This window comes from Equus przewalskii, chromosome 26 (genome assembly GCF_037783145.1).
Source record: "Equus przewalskii isolate Varuska chromosome 26, EquPr2, whole genome shotgun sequence".
NCBI classification, from domain to species: domain Eukaryota; kingdom Metazoa; phylum Chordata; class Mammalia; order Perissodactyla; family Equidae; genus Equus; species Equus przewalskii.
The window spans coordinates 3,897,384-3,924,445 of record NC_091856.1 but is presented as its reverse complement, the minus strand read 5'-3'; the positions used below and the strand labels follow the sequence as shown (position 1 = coordinate 3,924,445).

The following is a 27,062-nucleotide window of genomic DNA, read 5'->3' as shown; positions in this document are numbered from 1 at the left end:
ATGTAGAGGCCCCCAGAGGAGAGAACTGGAGGAGTGCCTGGGCCAACAGACAGACAGGAAGTCAGGCTCTAAATCCAGACTGGATCCTGACAATAGCCGCGTGAGTGAGCTTGGGAGCAGATGCTCCCACAGTCGAGCCTCAGTTGAGACGCAGCCCCAGCTTCAGAGAGACCTTGAGGCAGAGGCACCCAGCTAAGCTGTGCCCAGACTCCTGGCCCACACAAATTGTGAGATATTCAATATTTGTAATTTTATAAAGGTGCTAACTTGCAGGGCAGTGTTGTCAGAGAGGAACAGATAACCAACACGGTCTACCAGGCCCCAGGATCTGGTCCTGCCCTTCTCCTCCTTGCCCTTTTCTCTCCTCCCAGGCTCCCCCAGCCATGCAGCCACCTTTCTAACCTCCTCTGGCCAGACTCACTTCAGCCTGCCAGTCCCTGCACCAGTGGGGCCTTCTCCTGACACACTGTTCCCAGACTTGTGCAGGGCTTATCATTCTGGTCCCAGCAAATGTCACCTCAGGGAGGCCTTTCAGACCCTCTGTCCAGTGACCACCAGCCGTGCCTCACAGCTCCTGGCTTTATTTTAGGTACAGCACCTGCTCTTTTCTGTCTCCTGGCATTGTTTTCCTGCTTTCGTCCACCTCCCCCCCAGACTGTGAGATCCTGGCAGGCAGGGACCACTCAGTCGTTTTCAGCACCGCACGTGGCCCGCCAGGGCATCTGGCTCAGGTGAGTGCTTGGCGCACAGCTGGTGAATGAATGAAAGGATCTTATAGCCCCCTTTCCTGACTCTGACCAGCTCGGTCTGTGGAGATGGACGCTAGTAACAGGAGGCACAAGTTGGTTCTGAGGAGGGGGCAGCCAGGACCTCTGCATGACCCTTCCTGCTCCAACTGTTCCAGCAAAGAAAGCTGCGTGGCCCCTGCTGACTCTGGAGGCTGCCTGCCCCCTGGTGGCCAGAACCAGCACTGCGGCCAAGGCAGGAGCACCGTGAAACAAAACAGGCACCTCTATTTGGGTGACCTCAAGGCAATGGCTCTCTGAGTCCTGGATGAGCAAAGGAGCAGGACCTGCAGGCCTCGAAGGCAGTGCAAGGGACCTTGGAAGCCTCCCTTACCCCCTTCTTTCTGTCCACCCTGGGGTATCCTCTTCAGTCATGAGGCGTCGTCACCTCAGCCAGGACAGTGATGCCCCTACTTCCAAATGAGGACCCTGAGGGTCCAACAGGAGCTGGTCTTGTCCCTGGACCCTGGACTCCATGTATGATGCTCTGTCACGTTCTTCCCAATCTCAAGTCCTCATCCACCCCAGCCCACAAGCTCCTCTCTGCTCTAAAGGACCTCTGGGAATGGAAAGCATTTTCCCGGGGTCTCAGAGCACAGGGGGTCACCGACAGAGAACCAAGGCCCACAGACACTCTGTGAACATGTGGAGCCCTCAGGGCACCCACTCCAAGCACCCTGGCTTACACAGGAAAAAACTGAGGCCTTCTCTCCTTAGCCACTGTCCACACTAGGGGCTGTGGCTCGTCACAGTCCAGGTGCCCACAGACGTGGACTGCAGGACCCCAGTCCTGTCCTCTAGAGACTACCTTTAGGACACTAGGGATTCCCCTGCCGGTCTCTGGGGCCCCGGGCAGGTAGTTAGGGGAATGGATGCCACTGCCCCGTGACAGAGCTGCCTCCAACCTCTTGTCTCACTCTTGTGACTTCGCCTTCCCTGACCACACCACCATAGTCCCCAACCGAGAAGTCAGTGGGAGTGAGTGTGCCTGTGCACACATGGGGATGCGAGAGGAAAGTGACCCCATATGTAAAGGGCGTGGTGGGCAGAGGTCCCCCCAAGGATCTTAGAGGCTCTCATTCCCAAAGAAACTCTTTAGGGAAGGGTTGAGCCCTAACCTAGGGGACTGAAGCCCTCCCTATCCTCTGGACTCTGTCAACCGCCTGTGCCCTGGGCCAGTCCCTGCCTCTTTCTGGGCCTCAGTTTCCCAATTGTGCAATGAGAGACTGGATGCACAGCTGCATAAGCGGATGCTCACTAAAACCAGGCTCCATTAAAACAAGCTGGGATGTTGGCGTGGAGTGACTTAGGTGTGCATGGGTGCAGAAGCCTTCCTAACACAGGTGGGCCCTGGGGGACCCCATGCATCACAGCTAGGCTTCGTGTCCATGGTCAGGTGCACACGAGGGGCCCTGTGAGAGATCCAAGAAGAGTGCATACATGTGAGCACTCACATTGCTGTGTGCACATGTGCAATGCACCAGTGGCTCTGCACATGAGGTTCATCTCCTGCGACCAGCTCTGTGAGCCCCGCAGCTGCTGGGGGCTGGGTCGCATGTTCACCACTAGACCCGGGAAGTGGTGTCAGTCTCACTTGACCACTAGGACTCAGGGTATGGAAGGGGCAGTTCCCCAAAGAAAAACTCATGTGCTGTTCCCAAGAGAAGAGGGCATGGATGTCGGCCAGGCAAAAGCACCAGATCTCAGAGTCATACAAGCCGCCTCCACACCTGCCTCAGCCACTGTGCACAAGGGGCCATGTCCCAGAGAAGGGATCTGTCTTGTCCAAGGTCACATAGTGATTCAGCGGCAAAGCTCATACTTTGGTTAGGATTAGATTTGGCTACATATATTAGAAAACACCAAATAATGGTGGCATAAACAAGAGAGACTTACATCTTTCTCATAACAATGAACCCTAGAAGTGGGCAGTCCATAGTAATCCTGGACTGCTCATCGCGGAAGATCACAGATCGTCTGTTCTTCTGCTCCAGTATCTTGGCATGTGATTTCCATCATCAAGACTGTCCCTGGTCCAGGATGGCTGCTGGGGCTCTGGCCTGGACCAGCCACAACATCTGCATTTCAGATGGCAGCAGAAGAAAAGAATGAGGGCAAAGGGGACCCTCCCAGCTGTGTAGGTTCCATCTAACCAGCCTCCCCAGAGTCCCACACCTTTGGACTAGTCACACATCACTAGCCTGAACTTCATCTGGTCATTCTTAGCAGCAAGAGAGGTTAGGAACTCTAGTCTTTCAGCTGGGTGAATTGTTGCCCTGAATAAAACTGTCTGTTTTTAAGCAAAGGGAGAATGAAAACCGTGGAAACCACCAGCGCTCTTTCTCCACCAGAACTCCAAGATGAAGAGGAGGAGACAGGGTTATTTCCAGAAGCATAGAGCATTTGTTTGCCAACCACAGCCCCTCTTTTCTTGGTTTTGTTCATTCACAGAGAAAACAAAGTCTTGGTTCCAAACCATGATACATGAGTGGGACCTCTGCTTTTAGTTCCCAGCAGAATTATTAGAACCACTGTGTTGGCTTTCATCTGCTTGTACCTTGTGAGTAGATCTGAGCAAATCCTTTTCTATTTCATAAATGGGGTGAGGTAGGGGTAGGGGTCGTGAAGACTTTTAAGCAAGCAGCATGTTCCTAAAAAGCTGAATCAAAATTATCTCTGTAAATCAAAGCATAGAATGCATTGACCCGACTTTTGATCATCATGGTGACTATGCTAGTAAAAATAATCCACACAAAATAAAATTGATAGTAGTTAAAACTGCTCATGGTAAAATGTATTACTGACATAAATTAATGGAAGAAAAAATATATTTGAAAACACTTTGATATGCATAATTTGACCCCAGAAAAGTGACTTGGTAGAAATAATAATCCTTCAAATTTACACCAGTAGAATGTATAGTCAGTAAAGTATGATACGGACCTGAGATCAAGTGATTTATATAAAAAATAATTGATCCTGATAAAAACAATTTCAGCAAACTAAGAATAAAAGTGGATAAACTAGACGTGATTTCTGTGCTGTATGTTTTTTTCTCCAATATTATCTCATTTACTTTTTGAATGCTTAATAAACTTCATATTTTAGAGTGGTTTTAGGTTTTATAGAAAAATTGAGCAGATAGTACAGAGTTCCCATATATCCTCTCCCCCCGCCTCAAGTTTCCTCTATTTTTAACATCTTGCGATAGTGTGGCTCCTTTGTTAACATTTATGGACCAATGGAGGTACGTTATTAACAACTAAAGCCCGTAGTTTACATCGAGCTTCCCTCTTTGTGTTACACAGTTCTGTGAGTTGTGACAAATGCGTCGTGTTGTTTCTCCACCGAGACAGTGTCATACAGAACAGTTTTGCCCCCCTAGAATCCCGTGCTCCACCGCGGCTTTCCTCTCTCCCTCCCCCGAACCACCCACGGCTACTGATCTTTTACTCTCTCCATAGTTGTGCCCTTTCCAGAATGTCATATAGTTGAAAACCATACAGTTCGTGGCCTTTTCATGCTGGCTTCTTTCACTTAGCAACATTATTTAAAGTTCCTTCTTGTCTTTTTGTGGTTGGATAGTTCATTGCTTATATCGCTGAAGAATATTCCATTGTATGGATGGACCAGTTTGTTTATCCATTCACCTATTGAAGGACATCTTGTTTGGTCCAGTTTGGGGCAATTATGAATAAATAAATAAATATTTGTGTGCAGGTAATTGTGTTGACATAAGTTTTCAACTCTTATTGGGTAAATATCTGGGAAAACAATTGCTGGATCATATGTTAGGACTATGTTTAGCTTTGCAAGAAACTGCCAAACTGTCTTCCAAAGTGGCTAGACCGTTTTTGCATTCCCACCAGCAATGTTGTTCGACACCCTCACCAGCATTTGATATTGTCAGCTCTCGGCATTTAGCCCTTCTAGTAGGTGTGTGGTGGTATCTATTGTTATTTTAACTTGCAATTCCCTGATGACATGTGATGTTGAACATCTTTTCATATGCTTATGCCATCTGCTTATCTTCTTTGATGAGATATCTGTTCAGATCTATTGCTCATTTTTTAATTGTTTGTTTGAGTTTTTGTTTCTTGAGTTTGTAAGAATTTGTTTTGTTTGTGAGACCTTGTTTGCTGAGATATTGTTGAGTTTTACAAGTTCTTTGCATGTTTTTGGTATGCTTATTTGCCATCTTTATATCTTCTTTGCTGAGGTGTCTGTTCAGATCTTTTGCTCATTTTTAAATTGGATGATTAATTGCTTGTTTTCTTAGTGTTGAATTTGAAGAGTTCTTTCTATATTTTGGACATCAGCCCTTTATCAGATATGTGTTTTACAAATATTTTCTCCTAGTGTGTGGCTTTTCTTTTCATTTCCTGACAATATCTTTTGCAGAGCAGAAGTTTTTAACTTCAATGAAGTTCAACTTATAAATTTTTTTTTCATGGATCATGCTTTTGGTGTTTTATCTAAAAAGTTGCTGACAAACCCAAGGTCACCTAGATTTTCTTCTTTGTTATCTTCTAGGAGTTTTATGTTTTGCATTTTACGTCTAGGTCTGTGAACCATTCTGAGTTAATTTTTGGGAAAGGTCTGTATTGAGCTTCACTTTTTTTGCATGTGGATGTCCAGTTGTTCCAGCACCATTTCGTAAAAAGACTATCTTTTCGCCAATAAATTGCCTTTGCTCCTTTGTTAAAGATCACTTGACTACATTTGTGTAGGTCTATTTCTGGGCTCCCTATTCTGTTCCACTGATCCATTGTCTATTCTCTCACCAGTACCACACCGTCTTGATTACTGTAGCTTTACAGTGTCATAAAGTCAGGTAGTGTTAGTGCTCTAAGTTTGTTCAATATTGTGTTAGCTGCTCTGGGTTTTTTGCCTTTCCATATAAACTTTAGAATAAGTTTGTTGATATTCACAAAATAACATGCTGGGATCCTTATTAGGATTGCATTGTATCTACAGATCAAGTTGGGAAGAACTGACATCTTGACAATATTGAGTCTTCCTATCCATGAACATGAAATATCTCTATTTATTCTACTCTTCTATGGTTCCTTTCATCATAGTTGTAGTTTTTTCCTCATAAAGATATTATACATATTTGTTAGATATCTTTTTCTTTTTAAATCTCAGGTGGCAATAGCAAGGTACTCTGACTGGCTAATAGCATATATTCTGTGGGGTTAATGCCATTTCTTGACCCATTCAATTCAACACACACTCCTTGGGCACCTGCATAGTCCTGCATGTGGGTAGGGAGGGAAAATGTGAGTTAGAGGCAGCCCTAGCCAGTGCCCTTGAGGGACCTTCATTATGGAAGGAGAAACACATGCTCGGATAAGACATCATCTGTCCTGAGCCCACAGGGCCATATGCCAAGGGTGGTAGTGACTCAGAGGAGGAAGTGACTATCCACTCCCAGGGCAGGGCACAATTGCTTGCCAGAGGAGTTGACATTTGAACTAGACCTGGCAGGCTGAGTAGGAGGTCAGTGGGATGAAAGACAAAGTTATGCCACGCAGAAGAAAAAGCATAAGCAAATATGCCAAGGCAGGAGACTGCATGGCCTTTGGGTGGGGAGGTTAAAGGGTAGACTTCAGGGAGGAGTATGTGGGGCTAGAACATGAAGGTCCTTGGGTGAGCACCAGCTCCCCTCCACCTGCAGGCCACCTCAGATGTGAGCCTGTGTGACATGGTGATCATGTACAAGTCAGTGTTGCCTGTCACCCACGACCAGAGCCTGGAGATACTCAAAGGGCTGGGCATCCTAAACTTATAACAATCTGCTTTGAATTGATACCTTTAGCTTCAACACATATAAATCTCTCCTCCTATACAGCTCATTCCGTTCCCCCCCACCATCTTTATGTTGTTGTTATCACAAATTACACCTTTTACATTGTGTGCCCATCTACATAGATTTATGATTATTTTTCATGTATTTGCCTTTTAAACCATATAGGAAATAAAAAGAAGAGCTACAAACTAAACATATAATACTAGTAGCTGTTATATTAACCTTTGTAGTTACCTTTACCAGAAATCTTTATTTCTTCATATGGCTTCAGGTTTCCATTTGATGTTCCTTCATTTCACTCTGAAGGACACCCTTTGGTACTTCCTATAGGGCAAGAATACTGGCAACAAACTTCCTGAGCTTTTGTTTATGTGGAAATGTCTTGGTTTCTCCTTCCTTTTTGAAACATAGTTTTGCTAGATAGAGAATTCTTGCTTGAGTTTTTTCTTTCAGCATTTTAAATATGTGATCCCACTGTCTTCTGGCCTCCATGATTTCTCATGAGAAATCAGCTGTTAGTCTTGTTGAGGAGCCCTAGTATGTGATGAATCACTTCTCTCTTCCTGCCTGCAAGATTCTCTCTCGGTCCTTGGCTTTTGACAGTTTGCTTATAATGTGTCTAAGTGTGGATCTCTTTAAAATTACAGTAGTTGGAGTTTGTTGAGCTTTTTGGATCTATAGATTCATGACTTTCATCAAATTTGGAAAGTGTTCAGCCATTATTCTTCAAATATTCTTTCTGCCTATTTCTCTCTCTCTCTTCTCCTTCTGAAATGCTAATAATGTATACTGATCCACTTGAATGGTGTCCCACAGGTCTCCTAGGCTCTGCTCACTTTTCCTCATTGTTTTTTCCTTCTGCTCCTCAGACTGAATAATTTCAATTATCCTGTCTTCAAGTTTACTGATCCTTTATTCTATCTGCTCAAATCTGCTGTTGACCCCTCAAATGAGTTCTTCATTTCACTTATTAAACATTTTAGCTCTAGAGTTTCAGTTTAGTTCTCTTCTTATAATTTCTATCTCTTTATTAATATTCACACTTTGTTAATATATCATTTTCCTTATTTCCTTTAATTCTTTGTCCATCCTTTACCTCACTGAACAGACTTAAGACAGTTGATTTAATAGCTTTGACTAAGAATTCCAATATCTGGGCTTTCTCAGAAAAGAATTCTGTCAAATACTTTTTTTCCTGTGAATGGGTCATATGTTCTCTGTATGTGTTGTAATTCTCTGTTGAGAACTGGACATTTTAAGTATTGTGCTGTAGTAACTGTAAATCTAACTCTCCCACTCCTCAGGGATTTCTGAGTCTTACTTTCTGAGAACTGGAGCCTCCCATTTGTGATTTTTACAAACTATTTTTGCAAAGTGTGCATTCCTTATTGTGCGTGGTCACTGAAGTTTCTGTTCCACTGTCTCTGCAGTCAGCCAGTAACCTGACAAAGATTCTTAAATATCTGGCTCACGAAAGGCAGAAGGTACTGCTCTTTAAATCCCCTGGACAGCATGTCAGCCATGGGGTTAAAACAATGGCTGCCAACCTCTGTGCTGGCCCTTCAGTAATCAAAAGCAGTGATCAGGCACTCAGAACACACGGCCCACTATTCAGAGGACAAGATCCTTATCCCCCATCCTGGCTCCAGCAAGTTACACCAGGGACATGGATCGCCATTCCTAAGGCTGCCTGTCACAGGGATGGAGGTTGGGGGATTGTAGCTATACCATGAGAAATTTGCTCCAATTCACCAAAATTTGCCAGCCTCCTCCTCAAGCTCTCTGTTGCATGCTGCAAGTGTTGGACTGGACTCCAGAGCTCGACAATAGTGACTTCAGATGGTTACTGCCAGTTCCCTGGTTGTTCAGGTGGAGGGACAGACTCCTGGATCTTCCTCCTCCACCACCTTCCATGACATCCCTCCCATTACTTTTTGTGGCTGATGATGTCCCACTGCATGGATATACCAGCTCTTGTTTATCCATGCATCAGATGGTGTACATTTGGTTTGTTTGCTCTTTTTGGCTATTATGAATAATGCTACCATGAACATTCATGTATAAGTGTTGGTGTGAAAGGCTTAACTTTTTCTTATCTTATTACTCAAATGTGTACACACAAAAAGCCTTATGTGAATGTCCCTTATACAAAATAAGTTTACAAATTAAATTTCACTCAACAAATATTTATTATTTACTGTGTACTCTATGTCCTGGGGGTTCAGCCTTGTACAAGAATGGACAAGGTTCCTGCCCTCTCCTGGCTTGCAGTGGGGGGGGGGTTGGGACAATCAGTAAACAAATAAACAAATGGGCACCTTTAGGAAATGGTATGCTAACAAGAAAACAACATGGGAAATGGGATAGAGATCAACTGGATGCATGTGTGTCGATATGACGATCCTCACAGGGCTGAGGATGAGCCAGAAAATTGTACAGGAGTAATAGTTTGTTAAAAAAATGAATCTACAAAACAAGTAAAGTTATCTGCATTTTCATTTACAGTTGGCCTGATTTGATTTTGTTCTTGGTGAACCATCATTTGAGTCACTGTCATCACAACTTTTGTTATTTTTCTCCTTGAACAAGAAGACTCTTTTTGACAATTCATGTATTATTTTTACGGATTGACCAACTTGATAACATACCCCAAAATACAGCATTGGAAAAAATGCCATTAAAAGTTCTTCACTGACTATTTAACACCTACTTCCTGTTAGTTAACTGTTCACAGTTGAGACATGGAGAACAGAAGCTGTGTGATACAGCCACTGGCAAAACTGAGCAGAGATTTACTACTATTGAGTGTTCATTTGAACTGTTTGTGCTCGTATTATCATAGGGCCATGTGGTTACTTAATTTTCTCACCATTTTTCTTTCTGGCTACTATAAAACTTTCATTTATACTTTATGCCAAGTCACTATTTGGGTTTCATTTGGTATAAAATGCATCATTAATGTATTAATTCTTTTTAAAAAACATATTAATTCTGCCTCTACCATTAGCCCATGATAAATTAGTGTGTTACTCCCTTGCAATGTATCATTTTATGATATATTTATGATGATATTTAATTGGTTAAATAACCTTAAAAGTATAGGACTTTTTCTGTGAATATGGCTTCAGTTATGAATTATCTCTGCAAAGAGGAGATTTTCTCTTAATCCCTGATAAAATATTTCATCATAAACAAAAAGTCAGTTTCTGAGATAATATTGTAATTTTGACATTAGGATACACTAAAACAAGGACAGCCAGAAATGCTTCCCAGAATATTAAAATGCTATCACTTTAGGTAAATATGTGGAGCTTTGCCATCATAAACATAAAAACAAATTCCAGTGCTGAATTAGCGTGGCGATACTTTGTTATAAAATCGTCATCAAGAAGATGCAAAATGCAGTCGTGATTATTTAGATGATCACCTAAACGAAAATGCAAATATTTTACATTCTTGTCGCAAACTCTCAGACCCCTAAGAGTAAATCCAAGGACAGCAGTTTGCCCAACACTGGCCTGGACTCTGCTTCTCCTCTATCTCATCAGTACCACAGTCCTAAACCGGCTGCTGCTGATGTTGTGAACATCGCACACAAGCTGTACAATCGGCTTCCCAGCAATAGGGTTTCTGCAACATGCAATACCGCCTGGCCACAAGCCTTGGAGTTTCAAACGAGGACCATTGGCCGTCCCAGACACTACAAGATCAGGACTGAGAGAGGACCACTGGGAATCGCTCAGCCGTGCTTTTCTCATCTTTAGCAGTATAGGCTCCAAATAACCCCAGGGAAAGATCTGGACCAAACAGTTACTAATTCTGCTATTTAGAACATCCAGCCATTGTCTGACTAAGTTACAAATAACTTCTCAATGGGTCTTGTTTATTTGCAAGGAAATGACCAACTGGAATTTAGAACTTTGTTCTGGGAGCCACTTTCAAGAAAGATTTTGATTAAAGCTCGCTTAGAGGAGAGAAGTGTGACATTTTGCCAAGAGAAGACATTAGGAAGGTTGCGACAGTATTCTCCAATTGTCAAACAAGCCTCCCTCCATAGTGAGGATTCCACTCCTTCTCTTTAGCCCACAGGTAGAACTAGGGCCCATGGTAGACACTCTAGAGGGGGAGCTCTTACATCAAAACGGCATTTTTGACACTCAGAGCTGCCTGCCCAATACGCCCAGGGCTCTCACACAAGGGGAAGCTCTCCACTGATACAGAGTGGGCCACGCAGAGGAGCGATTGGAAATAATCCAGATGGGCTCTCTGTCTAGTTGTTGGCCTGTTGAAGACAACAGGTATCTGGCGAAACAGCAGGTCACACTCCTCCAGCCTGCTGTCCACCTTCCCTCTCAGGATCCCCCAGGCTTGGAGGTGAACAGACTGCTCGTCCAGCTTCCCCAGGAAGGAAAGGATGCAGACAAGGAAACGGAAAGAACTGGTAGGAAACTTTTGAAGATCTGTCTGAAAAGCAAGAGTCTATGGATATAGAGTCACAAAGTGAAGACCAAGGAGCTTTCTGAACAATTGTCAGCCCACAAATCGGTACCTGGTTTGGTGCAGCTGTTTGCTATCTTATATTATATAGGTCTATGGCTCCCCGTAGAGGTTTTGAAAGGGGAAAGAAGTTTTACTCTGTTTTTATGCTTTTTATACATTTTCCTTGGTTTGCTTCCTAAGTCTCTATTTCATTCATCAGGTAGCCAAAGAGGCAGCTTGGCATTATAGAAAGAGGATGGACTTGAGTCCTTCCCCCATTTATTCATTCATTGAATAAATACTTACTACAAGCCTGTATGTGCCAAGCACTGGAACACTGCAGTCGTCATGATTAGGGATTTTACACATACGACATATAGTATATAATTTAGTATAGTAGACATATCTACTTTGTAAATAGAGTGCCCATAAGTAAAGTGATATTTACAAGTGGGTTTATAGTTCAACCTTCAAACTCATTTTCAGGGACACGTACTGTACAAAGGGAGGGAAGTGCCGTGTTAGTGCTGATGTGTCGTGTCGCTCTCAGATTAGGAACCACTTTCCTCGAGGAAATCTCCCCCAGTGGCTCACCCTGACCAGCAGTTTGCTGGCTCCTTCCTACGCAACAGCTAGCCCCCAGGTGTTATAATTTTCTAGGTGCAAATATAAAACATCCTGTTTTAAGGAAGCTGCTGAGAGCAAGGGCTCCAGTTTTAAATGAAAAAGACTAAGTGTGAGGGGCGAGAAGAGAACCGGGAGGAAGACCATCTCTTCCCCTTATAGCAGGAGATCTGACTTTGGGCTAAGTGAACTCCAGGAAGAACCCATAAAGAGTGGTTTTAATTTCCTCAACTGGCTGTGCGTGCCCGCGAAAACCAGGCAATTTGGTAATCGGTGATGCAGATTCTCATACAGACAAGTACGCGTTTCCACTCCCATGTCTGTTGGGCTAAACAGGAACGGCCTGCTCAGCTTCCCTCTGGGTAGGATTGGCTGTTGGGGGATTTCTAGAAGCAACACTCAGCCCTGTCTGACCCAGCACCCCTCTTTTGTAACAATACTTGTATTTACTCTCCTGAAGTGAAATTCACAGATAAATAACCCAGAACATTCACTGTACAGTAAAAATTGAAAAAGGTATTTGTGTTTACAAGTAAAGCAGAGGTTTGTCATCTACATGAGTGACTGGCTAAGTACTCCCATGTTGGTTGGGACCAGGGAAATTTCTCTGATGTGGGGAGCTGTTCTGTACATGGCAGGACAACAAGCATCCAGCCCCGCCCACAGACAGACCCCGAGGAAGGCTCTGTTGCTACTCAATGGGTTAACTTTGCCACGTAAGGGAACTCAAGTCTAGGATCAGACTGAAGGACTCCTATTTAACAAAAGATCAATCCCCAAATGATTTATCCAAGGCCAAACAACTAAGGGGCAGTGATCCTCCCTGAACAGTACACTTTGCATCTGAACCCACACCTTTTGGACACTGTCTGTCTTTGATTTCAGGGTCCACTAACCTACACCTTGCGCCTCCTATATACTTCTGTGGTTTCTTCCCACCGCCTCCTCCCTTCCTCACCCCAGCATCTAGTGCAGTAGAGCTTTTGCACCAGCTGATTTATTGCCTCTTACAGACTCAGTAATACTGTAGTCGGTTGCCCTGCTTCAAGTATTAATTACCCCACCTCCACGCCCCGCCCCACGACTGGGCGCCTGAGCCAGCCGACAACTCGGTATCTACACCGTGGGGATCACCCTTCTATCTGGGCCTTGGCCAAGGCTGAGCTGTGTGAACGGCCCACAGCTTGAGATGGGGCGGAGGCGCTCTCTTAGACAGCCAAGACCCTCCGCTGTCGGTTCTACAACCTTTCTCTACACGACGTCCCTTTAAGCTTTCGTTGTCCCCTGTTCTCCAGCGTCCTGTGGCTGTGTGGCCTCTGCAGCTTTGGGGGTCAGTCCCTCCCGGGGATTAGCCCCTTTCAGCTGACTCACCTTGGAGGCCTTTGTGGGCAGATTAGGGCGTTTTGCTCCGTCAGCACATCCTCAGCTGTACGCGGCCTGGATTCAGCAGGGCTCCGGCCAGCTCTCCCTGCTGTTCTTTGTCTTGTTTTGTTTCTCCTTACTCAGTTAAAACAAATGCAATTGTCTAGAAATTTCTCTGCACTTGTTGTGAGGCTGTAGCTGATGGCAGAGGGAATGGCCTGGCCATGATGTTAACAATTAACCAAAAGCAGATCTGCCCACAGATTCCTCTTGTCATGGATCTGTCTTCCTGACCTTATGGAAGCAGAAAGCACCCAAGAGGCTGGGTTTCGTCCACATACATACATTTGAACATGTTGTTTGGCTTCAAAAAGGAGTAAAATTACTATTGCTAATTATTTGCAGTTAAATAACTCAGAGAAAAAAGACGAATAAGATCTAAACTCTTTTCAGGTTGTTCACAAGGGAGATGAGACAGAATCACTTGCCACAGTCCTCTCCTCTGTGAACACTGTTGAGGAACAAATCAGGCGCGCTAGGAGTTCAGCCGAAGGAGCAATCGCTTTCAGGTGGGCTGCAAGGAAGACGTCCCAGGAGAGAAATTACTCAAAACACTGAACAATGCCCCAACCAAGCCCCTGCGGCTCATTCGCTGGTTCACAAAGTGACAGAAAGGAGAGTTTGGGTTTTGATTTTATTTTTGGAAACAATGTAGAGAAGAAACAGACGAGTTCAAATAGGAAGTGGGACGCGAGCTAAAAGGTCTCTAAAATTCCCTCTCTGAAATGTGGAGGGTGGAAGAGATGTTTGCAAAGCTGCCTACGGGAGAGGCTCTGAGAGGGAGGACGAGGACTATCTCTTTCTTGGGCTGCATCAAAAACACCAAAAAGCCCATCCATCGGGTGAGATGAAAACAAAGCGAGCTCCAGATGTGTTCTTGGAATGCGGTTGCAGTCTCCCCTTCAGTCCAAATGTCGCTTGCTGAACTGAGAGAAGGGAGGGACAGAGGGACAGAGGTTCCCCTCAGCCAGTAGCTTTGGTCCCGCCTGCCTCGTACAAGGGTTACGGTGCGTCCAGTGTGGCTCTCTCCAAACACGCGGGCTCCCCAGGTGTGGACAAAAACGCATGAAGGGCTGTACACGGAGGGTTCGCACTGGAAATACTTCCACCTTCCTCAGCCCAGGATGAGCTGGCAACAGACCCGTCTTCCTTCCTAACACCTGGGCCTTGATTGGCACTCCCCTTCCGTGGGAACCTCTCTCCTGTGAAGGATCTGGGCAGGCACGGAGTCCCTGCCAGGCTGCTGCCTCCTGGCCAGCTGTGCCTGATCCCCCATCCACCTTGCCTCCCCCAAAAGCCACCTGAGCAGAGCACCGAGGCCCTCTCGACAGCCCTAGGGGATGGGAAACGTGCCTGCCTCTCCTGAAAGAGAGACCCAGATGCTCCTGCCCCCACCCTGTCGTCCAAAGATGAGCTGGGGTTGGTGAGTGAGAATGCCTTCCACCTGAGTCTCATCCGTTCTGAAAACTCTGCTCTTTGGCCTCAGGAATACACCTCCGTCTAAGGCAGCTTTAGCACAGTTCACAGTGGAGCTTCGGGGACCACAAAATCTTCTCTGAAATTGTATGCCAAACTGGGTATTTATGTGTTGCTTTCACATAGTCTGACCTCCTTCCCCCAAAAGAGGTAAGAAGCATTGTGCCTAAAGAATAACGAATTTGTGTCATCCCTGATGTCCCTTAATTCCCCCTAAATCCAATTACGTCCAGGGCATGGAGGTTGATTCTTGAACTCTCTTGGGCCTTGGACCATTCCCAAAGACAATAAACACAGCTTCCTAACCTGTCCTTGCTATGTCAGCTACCCAGGGATTTCTGAGACCCTCCTGATACATCTTAGCCAAAAACCTACCTGTAGAAAGGACACTTCACCCAAGAACACATACGAAGGACCAACAAGCACGTGAAAAGATGCTCAACATCATTAGTCATGGGGAAACGCAAATTAAACCTCAATATGATATCTCCAGATAGCCCCTGGAATGGCTGAAATTAGAAAGACTGACAACACCAAGTATTAGAGAGGATTTGGAGAAACCAGACCTCTCATACATTGCAGGGGAGTCCAAAATGGTGCAGCCACTTTAGAAAGCAGTTTGACAGTTTTCTGTCAAAAAAAGTGCAAGTGTGGACACACTCCTATCCTACAACCAGCAATTCTACTCCTAAATCTTTACACAAGAACAACATACAACCACACAAAGCCCTGCATGTGACTGTTTATAGCAGCTTTATTCAGAATAGCCCCAACTGGAAACCACACAAACGGGTACCAAATGCAAATGGATAAACAAATTGTGACATAGCCACACATATGATGGCAACAAAAAGAAACAGACCACTGATAGACACAACAACATGGCTGACTCCGAAAAGCATCATGCTGAGTGAAAGAAGCCGGACCCAAAAGACAACATACTGTATGATTCCATTTCTATGACATTCTGGAAAACGCAAAGCTATGGACAGAAATCAGATCAGTGGCCTCCAGGGGCTGGAGGTAGGGGGAGGAAATGGACTATAAAAGGGCACAGGGGACATTTTGGAGTGATAAACTACTACTATATCTTGATTGTGGTGGCGGACACGTGATTGAACCCATTTGTCAAAATTCATCAAACCATACGTTTAAAAGATTTGTTATATGTAAACTATTCATCAGTAAAGCTGGCTTTGAAAAACCTAGCTGCAGAGCATCGTTTTTCTCTCTATATAGGACAGCCCAACCCTGGAATCCCTTTGCAAGGATGAAGGATCTCAGGCTTGGGGTCAACTCCCACTGTTTTATGATTTATTTTGAATGTTGGACTCTGGAGTTTTTCCCTAATTTCCTACTCCGACTGGCACTCTTTCAGCTGAGAGCTGCTTTGTTTATCTTTCTCATCTTAAACGTGGAGCCAGGGGGTGTTACGAGCACTGTGAGTCCAAACCGGGTCTCGCTGTATTCTAGGGCTATTAAATCCGCTGCAGCGTTGGAGCAGACTCGAGGGGAGAGAAGGGAGAAAGAGATCTCAAATAGACTGAAACACAGCAGCAGGGATGCAGAGAAGCCCAGGGAGAGACATCTGGGCAGACTCAGCCAGGGACGAGATGCGGGAGTGCAAAAGAGAACAGCGTTCAAAGAAGACTCTGAACAGTTCCCATTGCCTTTGGGGAAAAGCCCGAACTCCTGAGCACGGGCTGCGGGCCTTCCATGATCTGCTCCCAGTCCACCTTTTCACTGCCCACTACAGCCTTTCACGGAATCAACAGCCCTCAAGCACAGGCGTGTGCCTTAACATAGCAGGCGCTCCATGAAAGTGTGTTATTTAACGGCAGGGATTCAATATATACTGTTTGATTCACCCCCAGATGAACATTTGTGTTGTTTCCATTTTTGGCTGTGACAAAGAAAGCTGCTGTGAATATTCTTGTCCAGGTCTTCGTGTGGACATGTGCTTTCTCTGGGGAGACCCTGGGAATGGAATCGCTGGGTCCTATGGTAGGTTTAGCACATCCATATCACGGAATACTGTTCAGCAATAAAAAGCCATGGACTACCAGTACACACGACATGGACGAATCCAACAGACACACTGAGTGAAAGATGGCACATACTGCATGACGCCATTTACAGAAAATTCATGAAAAAGCAAACTAATTTACATCAACAAACAGATCAGCGGGTGAGGGAGCAAGGGACCGGGAGGCACAAGAGGCGAGGGTTACAGAGGGGTAGGAGGAAGCTCCCTGGGGCGGTGGAGATGGTCATTTTTATAGCACTGTTAGTTTTACAGCTCTACTCACATGTCATAACTTAAATTGTACATGTTAAATGTGCAGTTTATAGTATGTCAATTATACCTCGATAAAGCTGTAAAAAAGCTGGTTGAACAAACAGCAGGCCCTCAGTCAATGCACACGGGATGGATGCAGAGAAGGGTTCAGTGTTGGCTTAAGGAATACAAAGCAGATGCTCAGTAAATATTGGTAGAATTAATGTGCAGAATAAATTACTGAATAAATATTAGGTGTTCAACAATTTTATAACGAGTGACTGACAAGTATTTATGGCACGCTCATCACCTGCCAGGCGCTGTCCTAGGCTCTGGGAACAGATTAGGGACTAGAACAAAGATCCGCGCGCTCATGGAGCTGGACTTCGGGGGGGACGGCAGTCAATGAGGTGAGTGAGAGGCACGCACGTGGCGCGCTGCACGGGCGTTAAGGAGGGTGCAGCTGAGACGGAGACGGGAACGCCAGGGGAGGGGGCTGACGCGTCTGAGCGGGGCCACCACCTTGAAAGGATGACGCTTGAGAAAAGACCTAAAGTAAATGAGCGGACCAGGAGGCAGACGTCCAGGAGAACAAACAGTGACTGTTCCAGAACTGCAGAAGGAGCGGGAGCCGAACGAACCGTCCGCGGGCGGGAGAAGCCACCAGCCCGAGGGCGTCAGCGCGACCCCAGGCCCGCCCGCCCTCGCGGCGCCCACCGGGAGGCGTCCTGCGCGCCCCGCTGCGTCTTCCGCCGTCGGCCCGTGCGTGGGCACGCGCAGAAACCGCTAGGCGGCGTCGGTCTCCCTTCCCACGCGCGGCGGGGCCGGCGGCTGAGGCGATTCCCGAGTCGCAGCGGCGGCGGCGGTCGGGCAGTGCGGGGAAACCGAAAGTGGGCGGCGGCCACGGCGCTGACCGGGAAGTGGTTCCGGGACCGGCGCGCCGCCCCGCCCGAGCCCGGCTCCTGGAGCTCGCTCGCTGCGCGGTGCGCTCGATGCGGTCCGTGCGGCGCGGCCTCTCGTTACGGGCGGCCCGCAGACGCTCGAGTCCTCGGGCGCAGGTCCAGCCCTTCCTCCCAGACCGCTGGGCGGCCGGAGAGCGCCAGGCCGGGGCGAAACGTGAATCCGCGAGTGAGCCGTCTCTTGGCTTTCGCCGGGATCCCCCCGACAGGTCAGGGTCTCAGCCGCAACCTGATGGGAGGGGCTTGAAGCCCGCCCCGCGTTTCTGCTCCGACCCACTTGAGGGGTGTCAACATTTCCTTTAGTAACCGAGGACCCCACTCCCAAGTAATTTCAGAGCGCAGGAGAGGGAAGCGCCTGTGTTGGAAAAAGTCCTGCCCCAAAAGGATTCTGATAACAGCCCTGCAAAGCAAAACAACCAACCGCTGACCTGAGCCTCTCTCACCCCTCCATGTGCGGGTGTGAAAATTGCAGAAAGGTGTTCTGCTTAGTATGCAACAACTTAGTGACAGAAGTGAAACTTCGACCCAAGTCCCCAACTCATCGTGGGCCGCCTCCACCTGTAGTGTTGCCTTCTGCAAATGGTGTGGGCTTTGCAGACCTGAGTTGGAATCTGGGCTTCTCCCCTTACTAATAGTGTGATCTTGAACGAATTACGTAGTACTTTCTTTGAGTCTGGTTTTCTCAGTATCAAATGGAAATATTTCACTTACTCTGCAAGGCTTTTGTGAGATAACTGCTCTAAATCCTTTGGCTTATAATAAGAGTCAGGAAATGTTAACTCTTTTCCTTCCACCCAACTTCCCATATTTCACATAATTGGATTTCAGTTTCTTGGAGGGACACATCTTTAAGTTCTCTATATAATATGAATTGGCTCATGGTGGAAATTGTCACAGTGCCAGCCAACTGACCTTCATTGAGCATCAGCTTCATGCAAAGTACTGTTCTGGGTGCAGGGACTTGCTCCTGGGGCCAGCTGGTTTGGAACCCACATCTCCTTGCCCGAGTCCAGGGCCCTTTGCCGGCGCACAGCCTCCCTCTTTGCGGGTGAAACAGTGAGACTGTGAGGCAGCAGCGGGCGGAACCTTATGATTTCCGTCCCTGTAGATTGGAAATGAAATGTAATCCCTGCTAATGCCCTTTTGAGTATTGGCCAAGTGAACTGTTGTATTTTGTACTAAGAGATTTAAACTCCTTAAAGGACCTCTCTCTACGTTGTCTGTGCAGTGTAATCTAGTTGGAGACTTAATATGAATGTAAAGGAAAAATACTTGATAATCCGAGTCTAAGTGCCTCCTCTGTTGGATCGAGTGCTGTCTCCAGGAGCTGGGAGGACACAGAGTGAGTGCTGTGCATCTGGGCACTTCCAGCGTCAGCAGACAAACACAGGAAGGACAGAAGTTGCTTGCTCCTTCAAGTGAAATCTAATTTCATATTTATGTGAATTGATTTTACTTTCTCCATGCAAAATCTGCTTTCTCCTCCTCCTGTTCCCACAATTGTGCTTTTGAAAGCTGCTTTCTTTTATTTCTCCAGTGAGCCAAATGGTTGTTTTTTGTTAATTCGGTCTTTCAAACAAACTATTTAAAAGTAATTTATGTTGCCATTTTTAGCTGAAGGTGTACGTATGTGCCAGTTAGAGCTTCTGATCAGCACAAGATACCTAGTGTGACCCCAAAGCAAACTCAATATTTTAGCTGTGCAGCTTTGTCTGGAGGAAGCAGAACCATGGTTTCCATTAGATCTTTGGACCCCATTTCAGAACTTGATGGACTCCAAGGAAAGCTGAGAAACACACATCTTGTCCACCCTCCTTATCTTCCATGTGAAAAAAGAAACTGAAGTGACTTGCTCAAAAGGTCATAGCTAATTAGTAGCAGAGCTAGAATTAAGACCTGGACTCCTAAGCCGCTTTTATCATCTGAGTCTTTTCTCTAGTATGTGGATTTACGGAAAGCCCTTACTTATACATTCATAGTACGTAGTTAGTAATGCACACATAATTTGGAGTTTGAAATTAAGTAAAAAGAAAACTCCCTAAATGGGGGGCTTTGGGAGAAAAAGGAAAAAATAAAATCTTTAAAAAAAAAAAAAAGAAAAGAAAACTCCCTAAAGAAATCCTAAGGAAGTATATTACGACCTGAGGGCATTGATTATGGTCTTTCCTTTGAAAAATAATTGGTGAAGGAGTAATTCAGGTGGAAACAGGTAGACTTTAATTGGAAAGAAAAGATAGCATGTTAAAGTGTTGCAGGATGAGAAATGGACTGGAAGGGTCTTGAGAAAAACCTTCCTTCTCTTAGGCTCAGTTTATTGATTTGTAAGATGAAGGGTTTGAGATAGACTAGCTGATGTCTAAAATCTTTTCAGCGCAGACATCCTGCACTTTAGGGGCTTGACTTGTTGCTAAAATAGTGTCCTCAAGGAGATGGGCCGCCAGTTACCAGAAGTATATGCCTGATGAGACACTAAAAATTGACTAGCTGACTGAAGAAAGGAAGAGAATACTTGGTGATTTCAATTTGCCCTAATAATTCTTCAGATTTCTTTTGGGGTTTAGTGCCACTCTACAATTCAAATTTCTTTCTTTCTTTTTTTGAGACACTTTTTTTAAAATTTTATGGAGGTCACATTGGTTTATAAAATTGTGTAAATTTCATCATTATATTTTGGCTTCTGTATAGACTGCGTTGTGCTGCATCGTGTTCATCACCCAAAGTCTAGTTTCCATCCATCACCATACGCATGTGCCCCTTTACCCCTTTTGCCCTCCCTCCACCCCCAACCCCGCTGGTAACCACCAACCTTCTCTTTTATCTGTGTGTTTGTTTATCTTCCACGTATGAGTGAAAGCATACGGTGTTTGTCTTTCTCTGTCTGGCTTATTTTTGCTTAGCATAATACTGACAAGGCCCACCCATGTTGTCACATATGAGACAATTTCATCGTTTTTTATGGCTGAGCAGTATTCCGTTGTATACACCACATTTTTATCCATTCATCCGTACAACTCAGATTTCTGACATGAAAAATACACTGAGGAAGAGGAGCCAAATAGTACAGTTGGAAATAGTTGAGAGAAGAGAAAGCGTAGATGAGAACCAGACCAGCTCGGCTACAGGTCTTCGGGCACCAGTAGTGGGGAGACTCAAGCTATAGGAAGCAGATAGCCTGCATGTGACTGAGCCGGAGGGGAGCAGTCAGTGGTAAAGGCGGGTGTCTAGGGTGCGCCAGAGGAGGTTCTTTGGAGTAAGACTTTCTCAGGGCCACTTTCAGGCGGTAAGAAGAAAAGCTGTGAATTTCCAAAATACTGCAGTTTTGAACGTGAGAGTGATTTTAAGCTATTTAAATTCTTTTTCTTACTTTCCTAAAGGTTGTCATTACTTCCCCCTCCTCCTTGCCCCACTTCTTGTACGTTGCTGGCACTTTGGAGCACTCCTGATTAACTGCGTAGCAAAGAGAAAAGGGACAGAATGAGAGGATAAAGAGAGATGTCAATTGCCACCACTGAATCTTTGCAACAGTTGGCAGTTCTTTTGGATTTGGATGCCACACCCTTAAATCAAACTGTGGCAGATCCCTGTTTCACGCCACTTTAAGGGCTAGTCGATAAGCCTGCCCCAGGGTTGCTGTCCGTGTTCCCTGAGTCACACTCACTTTCAGAAGCCAGCGCTCTACTTCTGGAGCAGCTGTCTGAAAGGAAGCCCTAAGCTTGGGAGCCAGAAGACTGGGCTTCTTGTGGTTCTGGCCATAAAAATATGTGAGGCCTGGGATGTTTACCCTGGGCTTCAGTTTCTCATTTTAAAGTGAAGAGTTGGGAGAGGTTGGTCTGAAGGTGCCCACTAGTATTCAGTGCTTGTCTCAGCGCCCCACTCTGAGGTGGGGCCCACCGTCCTGTGCTGCTTTCTTAAGCCAGGCAGGGGCCGGGGACATGGCAGGCTTGCAGTTCAGCAGGGACTCTGCTGCAAGACCCTTTGCCAAAGCAGTGAATGACTTTTTGCCTGCTAGTTAGGTGAGGGATCTTGGAGGAGATCCAGTAGCTTTCTTACCAAGCTTGCCATTTGATAAGTATGTTAAGAAGGCAAGTAAGAAAATCTGGGAAAGTTCTGATATTTCAAATTTAATGCTGTACTAAAAATTTCTCCAATATTCCAATGCTTATATCATTGTACTCTTAGCCACTTAATGCATATATTCTAAGTAGTTTCCCTTCCATGCCATGCTTCTAGGAAAATGTTTTTTATTAACTAATTACTGAATGCCAAGTATTGTGGTAAGCACATATAACTCTACTGTTAACACTTGTCATTCAGTAAGAGAGGAAAGGAAAGGAGGAGGAGAAAGAGTGAGAGGGGAGGAGGTGAAAGTCAGGTGCCGTGTGCTGTGATCCGTGGTGGCCGGTTTCTTCCTCCGGGACTAAGGTCTTCGCTGGCTGACCTTGGTCAGTTTTCAAAATCAGAACTACTCTGATTAAATAATTCCCCTGACCCACCTCCGTGTTACTCTGCTATTTAGGATTCTTATTCAGCTCAAGCAGCCCCCATATTGTCTAGGAAACACTTCAGAATTTTAACCTGAGAACCTGTGGTCTAAAACAGAGATGGCCAACCTCCTGTCTCCCAACCTAACCTAACTTATATAAGGTCAGCAGCGCCTGCATAAAATTCTCAAACTACGAGTAATGTGAGTTCTGTTAAACTCTAAATATATTTATCATAACACTTTTAGAGAGTAGAAATAAGGGGGAAGAGAATTGGAAGATCAAAATGGTAACTTAAGAAATATGGAGAGCCACTTTTGAGAAACTTCCAAACTTAATTTTTTTGGGGGAGAATGCCTACAGGTTTGCCATTGAGACACTAATAGTTGAAATTCCCATGATAAACTTCCTTTCGTGCTTCTAATGGATGACGTAGAAGATACTAAACTTGATTTCTGTAGTTAGAGGAAAGTATTTTTATATAATTTCTACAAAAGTTCTTGAGTATAATTGCCATCTTCAGAAAATCTCAAAAAATGCCATAACCAAGGAATCAAAATTTAGAGCATTTTAAAGCAACATAATAGATTACAAAATAGTGATGATTTTTTAACCTTTAGTTGTAACTTTCTTTTTGTTCCGTGCCTAAAGCCATATTGCTAACATAGGAAGTGCACAGCAGGCTGGAAGGAATGGACAAGTCTGAGCGTAAGACATGTCTCTGAACAAGATGTAAAGGTCTTCAGGCCACCTGCCGGACACGCCAAAATCACCTGCCGGATACGCCAGAACCACTTGACGGACACTCCGGAATCACATGCCAGGCATGCCGGAACCACCGCTCAGATGTGCCAGAACCACGTGCCAGACATGCCGGAACCACCTCCCAGACAGACCTGAAACACCTGCTGGACACGCTTCCAGGTCTTACTGCGTTGTACTGCTTCTCAGCAGCTTTGAGAGGCCCAGTCTTACAGTCCAAGGGACTGCCCTTCCCTCCAAAAAGTTGTTCTCAAGTAGGGAATTACAGTATTCCATGAAATAGCAGCCTTTAAAAAGGCAGGAGGGGAGGGAGGGAAGCCTTAATTCAGATTGCAGCTGTGCGCTCAAGCATTGCTTCCCGGTACCCCCAAGTATAGTATTTAGCTTTGTAAAAACTTTGTGAAACGTCGCACACCAGCAGTTGCATTTCTGTTGTCCGTTGGTTGGTGGCGTCTCACCACCGGAAGCTGTTGGGAATTCAGCGTCACTTTGTGTCTGTGAAGCCCAGTAGTGTCTGCGCACAGAGACTCTTCCAGCGCTCAGGCGGCGCCTGCTGCTCCTCGGGATGCGTGGCCTTCCTGCAGGAACGCCATGGCCCGGACCTGGGCCTGCTCACTGAGAACGCTGGCTCGGAGTGGAAAGGCCCAGAAGGTATCCACCTGATGGCTCTCGACCACAGCTTGGTGGTACAGTTGGCTGTCGCGGTCAGTTTATAACAATCACTAAAATTTGCAAATAATTTTTTAATAAATTAAAGATTATTCCTTTAATAGCTCACATGCCTTGTGCTATATTTTAGTGAGTAGGAGAGAAAAGGAGTGGTGTTAACTAGCTGGAGAATTTCTCATTCACCCATTCAGTATTGAGTGAGCTCTTGTGTGGGCATAGGCACTTAGCAGCGAGCAAAACCTTACAAATCCCTGGTCTCGTGCAGCTTACATTCCAGGCGAGGAGACAGATGGGAAAACTAAAGAAAAGAATATTGGGTGGTGACAAGTGCTCAGGAGTAAATGAGGCAGACGGGGTACAGGGAGTACTGGGCGGCTGGCACACCAGTTCTGATTTTGAGTGGGGTGGCCAGGGAAGGGCCTACTGAGAAGTTGACATCTGAGCAAGTACCTGAAGGAGGTGAGGCAGGGAGCCGCGTGGACCCCGGGCAGGGACTTCCCAGACGGAGGGAACGGCAAGTGCAAAAGCCCTGCTGCGAGGCTGCCCAGGCCCATTCAAGGAAAAGCAGGGCGGCCTGCCTGGTGGAGTGGAACGAGAGAAAGGAAGGGAAGGAGGAATTGATGTCAGAGAAGTGGGGGGAGTGCGGGTCGTGTAGGGCGCTTTTGACTCCTGTGAAGACTCTGGCCTTTTGTCTGAGTGAGACAGGAAGCCCTTAGAGGGTTTTGAGCAGAGGAATGACGTGATAGGATTTGTGATATAAAAGGATGTTACAACAACTAGAGAGGCACTCACAACTGGAAAACACAACTATGTACTGGGGGGCTTTGGGGAGAAAAAGAAGAAAAAAAGGACATTACATTATGGATATAGAAATATAAAAGGATATTATATTATTATGATATAAAGGGATCACTCCAGCTGTTACGGGGAGAATAGCCTCTAGGAGGGGAAGTGGAAGAGAGAGTAGCTAGGAGGCAGTTGCCCCATCCAGGGAAAAGATGTTGGTGGCATGGACGAGGGCGATCACCATGGAGGGGGTGAGGAGTGGGGGCCTCGTGGGCGTCAGCCTGTGCATCTTCGGGTATCACTTGGTGCTGGTGGTAGGGAGTTGTGGACCACTCATATCCAACTCCTTCACCTTACAGATAAGGAGATCGAGGCCCAGGAGAAGGGATTTGTCCCAGGAAAATAAGTGTTCTTTGCGCAGTGATGTTGAGCTTGGGCACACGAGCAAGAGGAAGCACAGGCATCACCATGTCTCTCCCTCCAAATAAAGTCAAAATCAGCATAGCAACTACTAGTTGTCAGCAGCTTGACTATTGAAAGAAATGTTCACCGCCTTTGGGTTTTAGCTATGATGATATGTGCATGAAAGAAAAAGTTAAAGTAGGAGGTGTGAGTGGGGCATGAGCCTTTCTCAGGTCTGGTTGGGAAGTCTAAATTAGGAAAAACCATCTAATTACCAAGAAAGGAAGACAGGCAAACATGAGGTTAGACAGGGTGGGAAAAGTGAAAACTAAGGATGAGCACTTCCGTGCCACAGTGACTAGCACTGGTGTTGTATTCATTGAACTTTACTGTCAGTTGCACGCTGTAAATACGTACCTTGTATCTGCATGAAACATCCGCGAGTCTTGCGGCAGAAGGGTAGGATAATTAGGATAGAGGCCGTAAGACATCCACTGGATCTTGGCAGTCTAGGAGTTCCCAAAAGAAGACAACGCATTTAAAGACGGTGGGCTTAAGGAAGCAGGCATTGGGCAAAGCTTTCCAGCTTTTACTATACTCTGTGGCAACTAGGTTTTGTATGTGGTTGTGTGAGCCCCCACGCCCCCAAAGAAATTGTTGTGTTCTGTTTGGGAGATCCCTGCTGGCAGCTGTTCAGGGCAGAACTTCGCAAAATAGAAGGGGATGGTTCAGAAAAAGTGGCCTGGAATTGTGATGGTGGAAGGAGTAGAAGGCTTTCGTATAGAGCGGCCTGTAGAACGCCTCTGATTAGCTTCTAAGATCAGCTTAGACCTGTCCTTTCAAACCAGCATTATATTGGGGTTCTGTTAGGTGTTAGTCGTAGAATTTCCATTGATGAGTAGATGCGTTGGTCAGAGATTCCCCCCATCAATTAGTGATTGGTGTTCACCCCACAATATAGCTGGGGAAAGTAGACCACAGTGGAGGGGTAGTAATGGAACGGATGCTCTTTCCAAAAAGAAGGGAAGAAGGAGGCCTTAGAAACTCCCTTCTCAAGGTGAAGTGTGAGTCCTTCAGACTGAAACTCTGGCAGGGGAATTGAAAGTGGTTCTCCTGGGGAGGAGCCAGATATGCTAAGCAGTCTAGCTGACCCGGGTGCCTGCTCTCACCCAAGTGGGTTGTTCCTACCGTGTCCTGACCACCTGACATCACATCTTCTCATCATGTGTGCATAATTCATAGTCAAGGCTCACCCAGATGTGCAGATAATCCACAGAGGCAAAGTCCACTTTTACTCAGAACTCTGGATGAGTAGTGGGAGCCACTGGGTTTTGAAGGAAAGAAGGTGGGAAAGGTGGAGGTCACAGAGAGAACATTGGGGAGTCCTGGCACTGGCAGGTTAGTAAGTGATCCTTTAGTTTCTCCTCTTGCAAATTAAACTTGGCCAGCCTCCATAATGGTTTTTCCTATGTGAGGAAATAACTACAGTAAAACTTCAGTGATCTTTGACCTTTCAGTCATGTATTTCTCTTGTAATCAGGAATTCACTACTTAAGAGCCAGAACTCATATGTCAGATTTAACATCTGACAGCCTTGAGGTACAGATCCCAAGCTGTCGTCTGTTCCCCGCTCCCTGGCATACTCAGAGTGTGGATGGACGTCGGGGGTGACGGAGGTGCCCCCGCTCTACCGCTTTCATCTTTCTCTGCCATACATTTTCTCTTTAGTCTGTAGAGCACCTGTCTCCAGCTTCCCTGATTTGGAATCCGTACCATCCCTGTGAGTAGGCCGAGTCTGCTGTTGATTTCACATCCCTGTTTCTTTCTCTTCACCTTGCTTACTGTCTTTCTTGACAGTCTTGTCTCCTGTTGTTAATTCTTCAGAGTTTGTCTTTTGTTTCTGTTTTTTTCAGTACCAGAAGGCAGAGTGATATGACAGAAAGAATGTGGACTTTGGCGTCAGACAGACCAGGACTAAAATCCTGCTTCCATCCATCCTGTGATATGTGGTTTATTTGACTTCTCTGAGCCTTGGTTTTCTCATCTATAGAATGAGAATAACGCTTTCTTTCCAGAATTATTATGGATATTAAATTTTTGGAAAACCCAATTCTCAGTATTTACAAA

General features: G+C 45.8%; 1 protein-coding gene and 1 long non-coding RNA gene across 4 annotated transcripts in view; one reads left to right on the top strand and one right to left on the bottom strand.

Moving 5' to 3' along the window:
- Positions 1-17,630: 17,630 nt before the first annotated feature.
- The window catches only part of LOC103561417 (stimulated by retinoic acid gene 6 protein-like), a 56,542-nt gene continuing 47,110 nt past the window's right edge, over positions 17,631-27,062 (top strand). The window contains exons 1-2 of one of the 2 annotated variants that reach the window (XM_070595828.1): positions 17,649-18,044; positions 22,968-23,729. In XM_070595828.1, the coding sequence (XP_070451929.1) occupies positions 23,670-23,729 (60 nt within the window). In that variant the 5' untranslated portion in view covers positions 17,649-18,044; positions 22,968-23,669. Of the gene's footprint in view, positions 18,045-22,967; positions 23,730-27,062 lie in introns of both variants that reach the window. The other variant, XM_070595829.1, reaches the window with a different exon arrangement.
- Positions 20,767-27,062, bottom strand: part of LOC139079654 (uncharacterized) — a 66,391-nt gene continuing 60,095 nt past the window's right edge. For both annotated transcript variants that reach the window (XR_011533432.1, XR_011533433.1), the window contains 2 exons: positions 25,353-25,444; positions 20,767-23,800 (listed from right to left, as the gene is read on the bottom strand). This is a non-coding gene — a long non-coding RNA (uncharacterized lncRNA). The remainder of the gene's footprint in view (positions 23,801-25,352; positions 25,445-27,062) is intronic.